The 14,643-nt window shown below is 44.5% G+C and overlaps 1 protein-coding gene across 2 annotated transcripts in view; it reads left to right on the plus strand.

The window, feature by feature from the left end:
- CFTR (CF transmembrane conductance regulator) overlaps nucleotides 1–14,643 on the plus strand; it is a 188,949-nt gene that overhangs the window by 107,598 nt on the left and 66,708 nt on the right. For both annotated transcript variants that reach the window (XM_039913194.1, NM_001242734.1), the window contains 3 exon segments: nucleotides 5,013–5,107; nucleotides 8,428–8,514; nucleotides 11,472–12,198. In XM_039913194.1, the coding sequence (XP_039769128.1) occupies nucleotides 5,013–5,107; nucleotides 8,428–8,514; nucleotides 11,472–12,198 (909 nt within the window).

The raw sequence follows: 14,643 nt of genomic DNA on the forward strand, positions 1-14,643 counted from the left end.
AAGCTCTGCCTCGCCTCACGTAGCAGGCGGAGGATGGAAGCAGGACATCTCAGGAATGCGGCTTATGCCTGGCACAGGGGCAGATCGGCCTCGTACTGCCCAGGCAGGGAAACCCACGTGGGGAAAGGGATGAGCCAGAGGGGAAGAGAGCCGGCCTCTCCCAACCTGCTCTTTTCATACAGGGATAAAGGAAAGCTCACTGAAGGAAAGTTTGGGCGGGAGTAAAATGGGGAGATTCGGGTGCTGGGAAATAGCTGAACTTTTGCCTTCCCTAAGACTTCCTACCTCTTAATAAGTATTTTGCCTCAAAATGCTGCAAGGATGGGGTGGCCTGGGAATGGTTACCTTAGGAACCTAAGCACTAATTGCCTCCTATTCTTCCCTGGCTGCTGCTAGAAGAATCAATCAATGGTATTTATTGATTGCTTACTATGTGCAAAACACTGAACTAAGTGCTTAGGAGAACATAATACAGGAGAATTAGCAAACATGTTCCCTGCCAAGAGGCCTTCCCTGACTAAGCCCTCCTTTCCTATTCTCCCTCTCCCTTCTGCATCTCCCTGACTTGCTCCCTTTATTCATCCCCCCTCCCAACCCCAGGGCACTTATGTACATATATGTAATTTATTTATTTATATTAATGTCTGTCTCCCCCTCTAGACTGTAAGCTCATTTTGGTCGGGGAATGTGTCTGTTACATTGTTATATTATACTCTCCCAAGTGTTTTATATGGTGTTCTGCACAGAGTAAGTGCTCAGTAAATATGACTGACTAACTGCCTATAACGAGCTTACGGTCTAGAGGGGGAGACAGACATTAATATAAAATAAATTCCAGAAATGTACATAAGTGCTGTGGGGTTTGGATTGGGGTGAATATCAAGAGTACTAAGTAAGAAACCATCATCCATTGGTTAAGTGACACAGCCCTGTTTTACGTCGCCTATCCCAGCTGCCCCAATTTTCAATCTATCCGTTGGACTGCCCCCACCCTGCCTGTTTAATTTGCTTTCCCAAATCTAAGTGGAACACCATGATATCAGGCAGCTCTGTTGAATAATAATTATAATGATGGTGTTTGTTAAGCTCTTACTATGTGCCAAGCACTGTTCTAAGCACTGGGGTAGATGCAAGGTAATTACGATTTCCCATGTGGGGCTTAATTAGTCTTAATCCCCAATTTACAGATGAGGTAACTGAGGCACAGAGAAGTTAAGTGGCTTGCTCAAGATCACACAGCAGACAACTGGTGGAGCCGGGATTAAAACCAACATTCTCTGACTCCCTTTCCACTAAGCCACGCTGCTTTCTTCCGCTCTCTACTAAGCTCTTGGGAGAATACAGTAGTGGAGGAAAAGAGAGCAGAAAGCAGCCTAGTCAAACAATCGATTGTATTTACTGAGTACTATTTTGTGCAGAGTACTGTACTAAGCTCTTGGAAGAACCAAGAGCATATAGCTCAGCCGTTTAGTTCTCATAGGCCATTTCTAGAGTTGCCACTGGAGGCAGGAACATCTTACGGGAATTTCCTGGTCCTCGATGCCCCTTTGGCAACAGATGCAACCTGATGGGCCATCTCCATTCAAGGATCTAGGTGATATCAGTGGTGGAGGTGTCAACATCATCATCATTTATTGAATGCCTAGTGTGGAAAGTGATCTTCTGGTCCCCTACTGTGAACAGAGTACTATACTCCAGGCTTGGGAGCATGCAGTAAGAGTAATCAATCAAACATTGGCCTGTATTGAGCATTTACTGTGTGCAGAACACCCTACCGAGCACCTGAGAGAGTGCAGTATGACAGAGCTGGTGGACACATTCCCTGCCTACAAAGACCTCACAATCTAGAAGGGGAGACAGATGGTAAAATAAATAAATAACATATTTATATGCCCCTGAGAAGTTTACACTCTGGTGACAGGCACGATGATTAAAGGGTGAAATCTCTCCCTCCCCACAACTTCATCCATAAATTTTGGCCTTTCATGCTTGGGAACACCAAGATTTCACATCATACTTTAAGAGAAAGACTCCAAGACCAATCTGTGGTATGAGAAGAGCTAGCGCCTTGCTTTTAGAAGCAAAGTGTTTAGTTTTGTTTGACACGGGGCAACACGCTAGCCTTCTGTGACTGTGTAAGTAACCACCTTCAAACAGCTGTTATATTTCTATGTACATCTGTCCTTCATTTTGTAAATCGATGGAACTGATAGTACTATCTTATCCGTATGTGCTAGTGTGGCTGAACAAGGGCTATTTGAGATGAGTGTGTGGAGCCAGGATTAGAACCCATGACCTTCTGACTCCCAGGCTCCCAAACTCTATCCATTATGCCATACTGTTTCTTCACCTCAGGGTCTCCCAACAGTCCGTTGCTATAATACATTGATTGTACCTGTACTTCACTGCGTCTGTATCATTTATCCTTCTGCCGTTGTTGCATGTTAGGTTTGTCTTTCTGGGTCAGTGGACTCACTACCAGTTTGGGATTGAGCGATGATCAGGGGAGTTCATAGGTGTTTTAAAGACAGCTAAAAGTTATTTGGAAATAGAGATTCCCCCCTCATTTCCCAGTGAAAGCTTTGTAGAAGCATTTCCTTCTCCTATGACACTTCTCCTATGACATAGCCTGGCTTTGAATCCATGACATCCTTTTATTAAGAGAAAAGAAAACTGTGGTTTAATTTTGACAAGTATTTTGCTCTTGACTCTTTGGGAACAATGACAAAACCCAACCAAAACCCAAGTGCAGCACTGGGTTGTGGTTTGATATGCTGCATAATGAACATAGATAGCAATCTGTGATGAGCTTACCGTGTGCCAAGCACTCTACTAGGTGCTTGGGAGAAAATACAGAGAGCTGGTATACACACTCCTTGCCCTCAAGTTTAAAGTCTAAATGAGGAGACAGACATTAAAATAAATTACACATAGGGGAATGGAAGAGTACAAGGATATGCTTATAATTCATTTATTTAATTATGTTTATTAAGGGCTACTGTATGCAAAGCACTATACTAAGCGTTTAAGTGCTTTGTACATAAGTGCTGTGTGACTCGGGGTGGGGTATCAAGTGTTTAGAACACAGACGCATAGGCAACATAGAAGGGAGAGCTAATAGGAGAAATGAGATATTTGGAAAGACTAGAGAGAGTCAGCTTAATATTTTTAGCTGGTTAGGTGTCAATGTATCCTTAATGAACAGTAGGTCATTTGCACAATTTTGTTTCCATCCCAGCACCCCAGTAGGTTGTATTTGTCACCACAACTGAGCGATTCAGGATTTCCATCCATTATTTTGCCAACACATGGCCCCTAGGCTAATCCAAACAGAACAGAACCAGACTTCCCCTGGGATCAAATCGCAACTGCCCCAGGTGGAAATGAAACACCACTGGAGCAGTAAGAGGACTCTTTCAACCTGTTCAGTCCATCTTTCACCTGCCAGGATCAGCTGGTCACCAAGATCACATGTTCACCGCAAAGTCTTCTCCTGGAAAGTCTCTCTTTCCATGAATGCATTCTACTCTGGGACCAACAGTGGGTTTCACAGACCACAGTGCGGTGCTTACTATGTGCCAGCCACAGCACTAAACACTGCAGTAGGTAAAAGGTAGCCGGTTGGACACTGTTCCTGTTCCAGATGGGGCTCACAGTCTTATTCTCCATTTTACAGGTGAAGTAACTGAGGCACAGAGCAGACAAGTGCCAGAGTCAGGATTAGAACCCAGATCCATCTGGCTCCGAGACCATACTCTATCCACTTGGTCATACTGCTTCTCATATAAATGGAGAAAGGACCTAGAGGTGGCAGGGTGCTTGAGTATGGGGCCTTCACCAGGGTTGCGTGACCAGACATACAAGCGCTTAGTACAGTGCTTTGCACACAGTAAGCTCAATAAATATGATGGAATTAATGAATACATAAATTGGCACAGGGATCTGCACACACAAAATGCAACTGAATGCAATCTTAAACACAGCTGAATTCAACTGATATATACAGGCTCTACACAAATTCATATACATATATAGACCGAATATTGACATACACCCATGGAATTACATACTCACCAACATATTCATGCTACCATGCAGACACATGCGTATATGCATACCTACATCCACACTTGTACACGCAGAGATAGCCTCACCCACAGCTACATACAGACACACGCCTCCTCCACAGTCACATAACATAAACATACACAGGATTCAGTCTTCATTATTACCTTGGCCTATTCTCTGTGTTTCTCTTTGTATCTGTGTTTCTCACTGTGCCTTTGTCTCTCTCAGTCTCTGTTTGCCTCTGCTTCCCCTATATCTGTCTGTCTCTGACTGTATTTCTGTCTGTGTCAGTAAGTCTGTGGTACTGTTTTCTTCTCTGTCTCTGTTTCTGTGCAGGGCTCTTTGTCTCTCCCATGTCAGTGTGTCTTTCTTGTCAATCTCTCATTGTGATTCCATTTCTGTCCCTTTTTTCATGCCTTTTCCTCCCTACTCACTATTCTTAGCCAGTTGTCCCTACCTCCCTGGAAGCCTCCCAACTAATTCTGGGAGCCCTCTGACTAATACCACAGCCCAAGAAAAAAGCAGAAATCCCTTATCACCAGTTTCATTCCCTTTAGCTCTATTGATCAATAGGTTAGGCTGATAATAATGTTACAAATAATTCTTTAGCAATTTTCATCTCTTAAAAAATGCAGACATATGCAGCTGTCTGACTGCTTCCTCAGTCCATCCACAGGAATGACCACATTCTGCAGGAAATGACCTTCAAACCAAGTGTGTAGACCAACATTTTAGTTTCCTTTGAATGCCAGCCCCCAACCGGGTTGTATTTAGGTCCAGTCTCATTTCAAGGACATTGAGATTTACATTTCCCTTTTAGGCTTGATCTTCTTCCTCCCGAACCATGCTGAGCCTTTTGAACATCTCCACTTCTCATGAAGTTCTAATATGGCAAGCTTCTCCCGTTGTCTTTCTTTAACCATAACTGCACTCCTTTGTTACAGGAAATCTCCAAGTTTGCAGAAAAAGATAATACAGTCCTGGGGGAAGGTGGCATCACCTTGAGTGGAGGTCAGCGGGCCAGAATTTCATTAGCCAGGTGAGTATTTCAGGTGGCGTTTGATTTGCTGCTAAGAGCAAAGTTCCCGAGAAGGAAACCCACCTTCCTTTCCATGTTGAGGGAGGGTTGTCACGGGTGTTTGAAATGACACTTGGGGCAAAGTGGGGCATGTTGCTGCAAGATTGCCAAGGCGGCCGGACCAGTTGCTGGTGAAGAATATTTCTTGAGTTGAATTGTAGGTCAAGATTTGATAAACAGTAAAGTACGATATTGCTCCAAGATGGGGAGGGATGAGATTGAAAATCTGCAGCACTTTCCCTTTTGGAATTTAGAATCACCCACCAGAGAAGTATAAGAGATATTCTATTGACAGAGATGCTGAAGGACTACAAAGGTGATGCTTAAGGAATCAATGAGGTGCAAAAAGAAAACAGCATAAAAGGGCATCCTCTTCCCATCCCACACCTGCCACTGCCATTGGCAGTCCCTTCCGGTATCCTACGATTTGGTACCTCGAGTTCTGGGGACCAAACTTTTCCATAACTTTCTCTGGGCAAAAGTACCAAAATCAGTGCCATCCAACCAGATTAACTTGTATCTATCCCAGCATTTACAGCAGTGTTAGGCACATAGTAAGCACCTAACAAGTCCTATTATTACTATTATTATCTAGTCAGAACTGCTGAACCCCATGAATGGCTACCAGTTCCCATGTCATTCGATCAATCATATGTATTGGGTACATACTCTATGAAGAACACTGTACTAGGCACTTGGGAGAATAGAGTAGCGTTGGCAGACACAATCCCTGCCCTTCAGGAGCTCACAATCTAGTGGGAGAGACAGACATTAAAATAAATTGCAGGTTCAGAAAGTAACACAATTTAAAATATGCATGTTAGTGCTGCTGGGGTGGTGAGGGAGAGGTTTGTACCCAAGTGCTTAGGTGACATGGAAGTGCTGAGGTAGCAGGAGATTAATCAGGGAAGGCCTGCTAAAGGAGATGTGTTTTCAAAAGGGTCTTGAAGATGAGAGCAGTGGTCTGCCAGATGTGAAGTGGGAAGGAATTTCAGGCAGAAGGGAGGGTGTGATCAAGAGTTTCTTGGCAAGAGAGATGAGAACCAGGCCCAGTGAATAGGTTGCCTTGAGAGGAACGAAGCATGTGAGTTGGGGTGTTGTGGGAGAAGTCGAGTAGCAGACAGAGAGGCAGGTTAGCCCTGTTCTTGGCCTTGGCTTCTGAAACTGATCACTGATTTCTTATCACCGAGCTCTGAAGTGCTTAGTCCAGTGCTCTGCTTATAGTAAGCACACAATAAACATGACTGATTGAGCTGAAAGCAATCAAAGTTGATTCACTAAGCACAGTGACTGCTCTCCAAAATTTTCTTCAGCTCTGTGTTCGATGCTCTGGAGCCAGGGAACTGGGCTTAAATCCACTGAATTGCTGCAAGTTTCCCAGGCACCCTGAATCCTATCTTTGCTGCAGAAAATGCTGTGTATGGATTAGAATGGAAGTAGCGTAAGAACTGTTTGCTTATTTGGAAGTGGAACAGGATTCACAGGAATTCCACTTGACAATCCACAATTATTCCTTTTCTCTGCCTCTCCTCATTAATGCCAACATCCTTCACTGTCCCAATATCAATAGGGCCTGTAAGAAAGCAAGCCCCATGAGTCCGGTCCTTTCCATCCTCCTCATAGATTCAGAATCTGTGGAAAATACTGATCAAAATGTCTCAAAAGAGAAGGGGCAGAATGTATTCAACGTTTCATTGATTGATTTACTCATTCAATCGTATTTATTGAGCACTTACTGTGCGCAAAGCACTGTACTAAGCGCTTGGAAAGTACAATTTGGCAACAGAGACAATCCCTACCCAACAGTGGGCTCACAGTCTAGAAGGGGGAGACAGTCAACAAAACAAAGCAAGAAAACAGGCATCAATACCATCGAAGTAGATAAATAGAATCACAGATATATACACCTCATTAATTAATGAATAAAGTAATAAGTATGTACAAATATACACAAGTGCTGTGGGGAGGGGAAGGGAGTGGAGCAGAAGGAGGGAGTTGGGGCAATGGGGAGGGGAGGAGGAGCAGAAGGAAAGGGAGAACTCAGTCTGGGAAGGCCTCCTGGAGGAGGTGAACTCTCACTAGGGCTTTGAAGAGGGGATCTCACTGTCTGAGTTTTAAGAGGCCCAGTCTTATCTCTTTCAAGCTCTGGCTACCTGAGCCAACACTGGATTAAGGGCTGGGGTAGATACAAGATAATTAAGAAGGACAGAGTCTCTGTTCCGTACAATACTCGCAGCCTAAGGAGGAGGGAAAACAGGAATGTAATCCCCATTTTACAGATGAAATTGGAGAGTAGAGAAATTGTGGGTTGACCAAGGTCACACAACAAGAAGTAGATTAGAACCCAGGTCCTTTGACTCCCAGGCCCGTACCCTTTCCACTAGTCAACACTGCTTTTATTATTATTATTATCATCATCATTACTTATCATGGCTTAATAGGTAGATTTTTCTGAGTAAGGAATGTCTCAACATATTTAGATAATAATGTAAACTACATGAAAGTTTTCATATTCTTCCTAATTTTTTTTTAGCATTTTACTGTTCTTCCAAAGCTTAAAAGTGATTCAGAAATGAGCCCAATTCTTGGCATGCCATAGGATCGTGACTTTATAACACCACGGCAATAGGGTTTTCCTCATTTTATAAACCTTCCTTTGGGAAGTTAAGAAACATCAATAAAATGCCAACGCCATAACCCAGCACACATCATCCAATGTGCTTCAGTTGTTCAAAGAAGTTATAAATTGACTAACAGTTGAAGATATCAAGAACATAATGTGTAGTGATTCTTCTGCAGCCAGCATTATGATCAGCTCATATTGAATTGTCAGGTGTTGTGAGTTCCCTCTCCTATTGTTCAGCTCAGACATTCTAGAGGAGCTCCTTTTTTTGGAGATAATATCATTCTATTAAAAGAACAATATTATTAATTCTGTAGAAAGTTCAGATTCAGTGTGCAGCTTTTCGATAAATTGTAAACTACCACCACTGTGATGTTTGCCTTGTTGGAAACAAGTCAGAAAAAGTTATTTTAATTTTAACTCACTTTTACTCTCTACACTGACCCTCCCCCAGATTTGAGAGTCAGTCAGTCTCTCAGTGGTATTTACTGAGCGCTTAGTGTGCACATAACAGTCTACTAAATGCTGGGGAGAGTATAGTACAACTGAGTTGATAGACATGTTCCCTGCCCACAACAAGCTTAGACTTCACAGTAAATGACCCTTTAATACTTGAAATTATCTAAGGAAATTACTTTGATTTCCCTTTTTCTTTCAGAGCAGTGTACAAAGATGCTGACTTATATCTCCTAGACTCTCCTTTTGGCTACTTGGATGTGCTTACGGAAAAGGAAATATTTGAAAGGTATGTTTTCTGAACAAGCTATTGGTTTATTATGAGCCCTAGGTTAGAAAAAAAAATAATACAGTGGTTTCTGAGGTTCTTTGCTCTCCTTGGGACAGGATCTGTGTTGATAGGAGGTAAAATTATTGCAATTGTAAAATTGCTCAGCCCAGTTTTTTCAGTGCTTCAGGTTATTCTTTCTCTAGAAGTGAGGCAATTTGGGAGATGCAGTGACTCCAATCAATCATAATTATTGAGCATTTACTGGGTGCAGAGCACTGTACTAAGTGCTTGGGAAAGTAAAATGTAGCAGCGTTAGGAGACATGTACCGTGCCCACAAAGAAATTGCAGTCTAGAGGGGGAGACAACATTAATGTAAATGAATAATTGCAGATATGTATTACTACTATTGCAAATGGTACTTAAGCTCTTACTGTGTGCCAAGCACTGTTCTAAGTACTGAGGTAGATACAAGTTAATCAGGTTGTAATAATGTTGTGGGGCTGAGGGTGGGGTGAATTCATTCATTCATTCAATAGTATTTATTGAGCGCTTACTATGTGCAGAGCACTGTACTAAGCGCTTGGAATGAACAAGTCGGCAACAGATAGAGACAGTCCCTGCCGTTTGATGGGCTTACGGTCTAATCGGGGGAGATGGACAGACGAGAACGATGGCGATAAATAGAGTCGAGGGGAAGGACATCTCGTAAAACAATGGCAACTAAATAGAATCGAGGCGATGTACATTTCATTAACAAAATAAATAGGGTAATGAAAATATATACAGTCGAGCAGACGAGTACAGTGCTGAGGGGATGGGAAGGGAGAGGGGGAGGAGCAGAGGGAAATGGGGGGAGAAGAGGGTTAAGCTGCAGAGAGGTGAAGGGGGGTGGTAGAGGGAGTAGAGGGAGAAGAGGAGCTCAGTCTGGGAAGGCCTCTTGGAGGAGGTGAGTTTTAAGTAGGGTTTTGAAGAGGGGAAGAGAATCAGTTTGGCGGAGGTGAGGAGGAAGGGCGTTCCGGGACCGCGGGAGGACGTGGCCCAGGGGTCGACGGTGGGATAGGTGAGACCGAGGGACGGTGAGCAGGTGGGCGGCGGAGGAGCGGAGCGTGCGGGGTGGGCGGTAGAAAGAGAGAAGGGAGGAGAGGTAGGAAGGGGCAAGGTGAGGTAGAGCCTTGAAGCCTAGAGTGAGGAGTTTTTGTTTGGAGCGGAGGTTGATAGGCAACCACTGGAGTTGTTTAAGAAGGGGAGTGACATGCCCAGATGGTTTCTGCAGGAAGATGAGCCGGGCAGCAGAGTGAAGAATAGACTGGAGTGGGGCGAGAGAGGAGGAAGGGAGGGAGGTCAGAGAGAATAAAGGTCAGAGGGTGAATAAAGGGAACAAATCCAAGTTCAAGGGCAATGGTCTCCAACCTCTAGGGACTATTTATTGCATTGTGGCAGTGTATGTGCCACCTGAAGGGTTGTGCTACAAGAAGCTTCACACCCACCTACCCACCCACACCCACTGGTCTTTCTAGAAGAGCTAATTCCTTCATTCAGTAGTGTTTATTGAACGCTTACTATCTGCAGAGCACTGTACTAAGTGCTTGGAACGTGCAATTCGGCAACAGGTAGAGACAATCCCTGCCCATTGATGGGCTTACAGTCTAATCGGGGGAGACAGATGGACAGAAACAAGACAACTTAATCGCAATAAATAGAATCAAGGGGATGTAATAAACCTCCTACAGTGCCTACGATACCACCAGGGATTAAGCTGCGACACTGGGAGAATTAGGCTCTCGGGTTTATTTTCTATGACTACTTTTTTAAAATTGTACTTGTTAAGCACTTACTATATGCCAGGCACTGTACTTGGGTAGATACAAGGTCATCAGGTTGGACACAGTCCAGATCCCACATGGAGATCACAGTCTTAATCCCCATTTTATGGGTGAGGTAACTGAGGCATGGAGAAATTACGTGATTTACTCAAGGTCACCCAGCAGACAAGTGGCGGAGCTGGGATTAGAACCAGATCCTTGTGACTCCCAGGCTCGTGCTCTTATTCACTAGGCAAAGTTGCTTCTCTGATCCTTGAATTAGTCTGCCGATGAAGCAAAACTTTCATTCAAATGGGGAGGGTGCTTAAAGGGACACCGACCTCACTGCTACTCCAAATTTCCTAGTGCCCCTGCTGAACTCAGGACAAAGTGTCAGGTGTCATGCCTGCGGGGTCAACAGAGGATTAGCTGGGTCTTTGGAGCAGTTACGTTGAAGGATCTCAAAGCGATTTGCTCTTAGGGGAGCGAACCTATATGGGTTCATATCAGTGGAGTAATAAAAAGACTTCATTCCTCTAGACTGTAAACTTGTTGTTGGCAGGGAACATGCCTACCAATTCTATTGCATTGTGCTCTCCCAAGAGCTTGATTCAGTGCTCCGCACATTGTAAGTGCTCAATAAATTGATGGTTTCTTAGCTTATTTAGGCCTCAAGTAGGATGATTCCCCAGGCACACCTCCCAGTTTTGATTATCAATTGGTAATCCTGCTTCCCTCCCTTCCATTCTCCTTCTCTCTCTCTCCCTCCGTCTTCCTCCCTCCCTCTGCCTCCTTCCTTCCCTCCCTATCTGAATGCAAATCAGAATATTTTCAGGATGTACTCTTGAGAATTTAACTACTTACTGCCGATTAAAGCATTTAAGAATGCAATTCGAGGCACTTGGGTAACAAATATCTTCTGAAATTGTAACTTTTCTCTTTGAACAATCTAAAAATAGTTCTATTAATTCAGCTACTTGCTTCTTAGAGAGGGATATTTTGGGAATATTGAAAGAGAGTAAGAGAAAACATTTAGAATATGAACGCCATCTTAGCAAAAGGCAAAATTGCAAAGGCAATTGCTAACTCTCAGGATGAACTGGTGAATGAACATCTTATTTACTGGAAAACTTTCATTTCACCCACGCCCCCTTTTTCCTTTCCCCCTCAAGCTGTGTCTGCAAGCTTATGGCCAATAAAACGAGGATCCTCGTCACTTCCAAAATGGAACACTTGAAGAAAGCCGACAAAATCTTAATTCTGCACGAAGGCAGTTGCTATTTCTACGGCGCGTTTTCAGAACTTCAGAACCTGCGGCCAGACTTCAGCTCCAAGCTCATGGGCTACGACTCCTTCGACCAGTTCAGCGCCGAAAGGAGAAACTCCATCCTGACGGAAACCCTGCGGCGTTTCTCCCTGGACGGCGATGCCGCCGGCTCCTGGAATGAAACTAAGAAGCAGTCGTTCAAGCAGACGGGAGAGTTTGGCGAAAGAAGAAAGAACTCCATCCTCAACCCGCTCAACTCCATCCGGAAGTTCTCCCTGGTCCAGAAGGCTCCGCTCCAGATGAACTGCATCGACGAGACCCTGGACGAGCCGCCGGAGCGGAAGCTTTCCCTGGTACCCGACAGTGAGCCAGGAGAGGCCATCCTCCCCCGCAGCAACATGCTAAACCCTGGGCCGGTGCTCCGAGCCCGGAGGAGGCAGTCGGTCCTGAATCTGATGACCCGGCCTTCCATTCACCAAGGCTCGAGCCTTTACAAGAAGGGCAGCGCCTCGGCCCGCAAGATGTCCGTGGCCCCTCAGTCCAATATGTCGGAGATGGATATCTATTCCCGGCGCCTCTCAAAAGACAGCGGATTGGAAATCAGCGAGGAGATTAACGAGGAAGATTTAAAGGTAGGCCTTCTTTGGCCCGGCTCCATGCGAAACTCCGGCCAGATCACAGAGGCAGCATTGCCTAGGGCCTGGGAATCAGGAGGACCTGGGTTCTAATCCCAGCACCACCACTTAATTATAATAATGATAATAATAACGATCATTGGGGTACTTGTTAAGTTCTTACAATGTGCCGAATCCTGTTCTAAGCACTGGAGTAGATACGAGTTAGTCAGGTTAGATTCAGTCCCTGTCCCACTTGGGGGCTTACACTCTTATTCCCATTTTACAAATGAGGTAACTGAAGCACAGAGAAGTTAAGTGACTTTCCCAAAGGGACACAGCAGACATGTAGCGGAGTCAGGATTAGAACCCAGGTACTTCTGACTCGCAACCCCATGCTCTACCCATTAAGCCACGCTGCTTGTCTGTTGTGTGACTTCGGCAAGTCACTTGACTTCTCTGGGCCTCAGTTATCTCATCTGCAAAATGGGGATTAAGACTGTGAACCCCATGTGGATACTCACTGTGTCCAACCTGATTAACTTATATTCACCCCAGAGCTTAGAACAGTGCTTGGCACACAGTAAATGCTTGACAAGTACCCTACAAAAAATAGGAGGCTTGGGCAAACTTTGAGATGATTGCCCAGCCTTGTGGTTTGGGTTGGACTCCCAAAGATCCCACTACATGGCTAACAATCAATTAATCAATCGTATTCAGTGAGTGCTTACCGAGTGCAGAGCACTGTACTAAGTGCTAGGGAAAGTGCACTATAACAGAGTTGGTAGACATGTTCCCTGCCTACAAGGAGGTTATAGTCTTACAGGGAGAGACATATATTGCAATAAATTAGGGATGTGTACATAAGTGCTGTGGGACTGAAGGTGGGGTGAATAAAGGGTACACATTCAAGGGCAAAGATGACGCAGAAGGGAGAGGGATTGCTAACCTGAACCTTCTGATACTTTCTCCCTGCACATCTTCCTGTGGAGATATATCCCACTAACAACTTTCCCCAAAATCTCTGGCATGATCCTTCTGGCCTAACCATATTGTGGGAGCCTCGGCAGATAAGAGGCTTGGAGGTCAAGGAAGCTTGGCCTTAGTAGGAGACTGCCTTGTGGAAGAAGGTTTTCAAATGTGAGTTCCACTGAAATCTGAATCGATTTCTCACACCTCAACTTGTGAGTTGCCTCTTGAAGGATGGGAGTGACAAACTCGTTCAGGCTTCAGGAAACACAGGCATCAAGGTCAACTTCTTACCTGTCCTCCTTGAATGCGGATGTTTTCTCTGCTCGTGTGAATGTCCTCTGCCTCTCCTTTTTTGGGTTAGCTTCTTCCGTCCTCCAGCATAATGGTGGTCTCATCCAGAAATGACTGGAATGAGCACTGTGTCGTCCACCCCTTGAGGAGAGAGCGTTTTAGACCATTGGAGATTTATCCTGAGGCGGGATAGGCCTGATGAGGAATAAGGATAGGATTGGTAGTAAAACTCCAAACCCCACCTCAGATTCCATTTTGAGTTCACTGTGACCTCATACCTCAGGTGGATTTTGAGGGATTTCATTGTCAAGAGCTCCATTCCACAGGAAAATGGATGACCATCTGAATCACTGCCCATAATTTTTGTTATGTACAGAAGTTGCTTGATAGCATCTCTTGAGAAGCAGTGTGGTCTAACGGAGAGATCTTGGGCCTTGGAGTCAGAGGTCCTCGGCTCTAAAACCGGCTCCACGATATGTCTGCTGTGTGGCTTCGGGCATGTCACTCAACTTCTCTGTGCCTCAGTTACCTCATCTGTGAAATGGGAATTAAATCCTACTCCTTCCTACATCGACTTGTGGGACAGAGGCTGCGTCCAACCTGATTAACTTGTATCTACCTGCAAGCTGAGATTAGTGCTTGGCACATAGCAAGGGCTTAACAAGTACCATAATTATAATGAATTATTATTATTATCTCTTAATTGATTCAGATACGTAATATAAGCCTAGTCGATGTCTGAAATAAAGTGTGGTTGCAAGCTGCAGTTGATTTATGGTCCCCAGATTTCTATTCATTCATTTTTTAATGTTATTTGTTTAAGCTCTTATTATATGTCAAACACTGTTCTAAGTGCTGGGAGAGATACAAGTAAATTTGGTTGGACACAGGTCATGTTCCTCCTGGGGCTCACAGGAGAACTGAGGCACGAGAAGCTAAGTGACTTGCTCGAGGTCACACAGCAAGCATTTGAAAGAGTCACGATTAGAACTCATGTCTTCTGACTGCCAGGCCCATGCTCTTTCCACTAGGCTATGCTGCTTCTCCAGTTTAAAACTTGGCTTTTACAGAAGTGCAATACCATGTTGAAGAGCAGCAGAGCTTAGTGGAAAGAACTTAGGCCTGGGAGTCAGGTGACTTGGGTTCTTCTGACTCCTGCTTGCTATGGGACTTTGGGTAAATCACTTAACTTCTCAGTGC

This window comes from Ornithorhynchus anatinus, chromosome 10, assembly GCF_004115215.2.
Source record: "Ornithorhynchus anatinus isolate Pmale09 chromosome 10, mOrnAna1.pri.v4, whole genome shotgun sequence".
NCBI classification, from domain to species: domain Eukaryota; kingdom Metazoa; phylum Chordata; class Mammalia; order Monotremata; family Ornithorhynchidae; genus Ornithorhynchus; species Ornithorhynchus anatinus.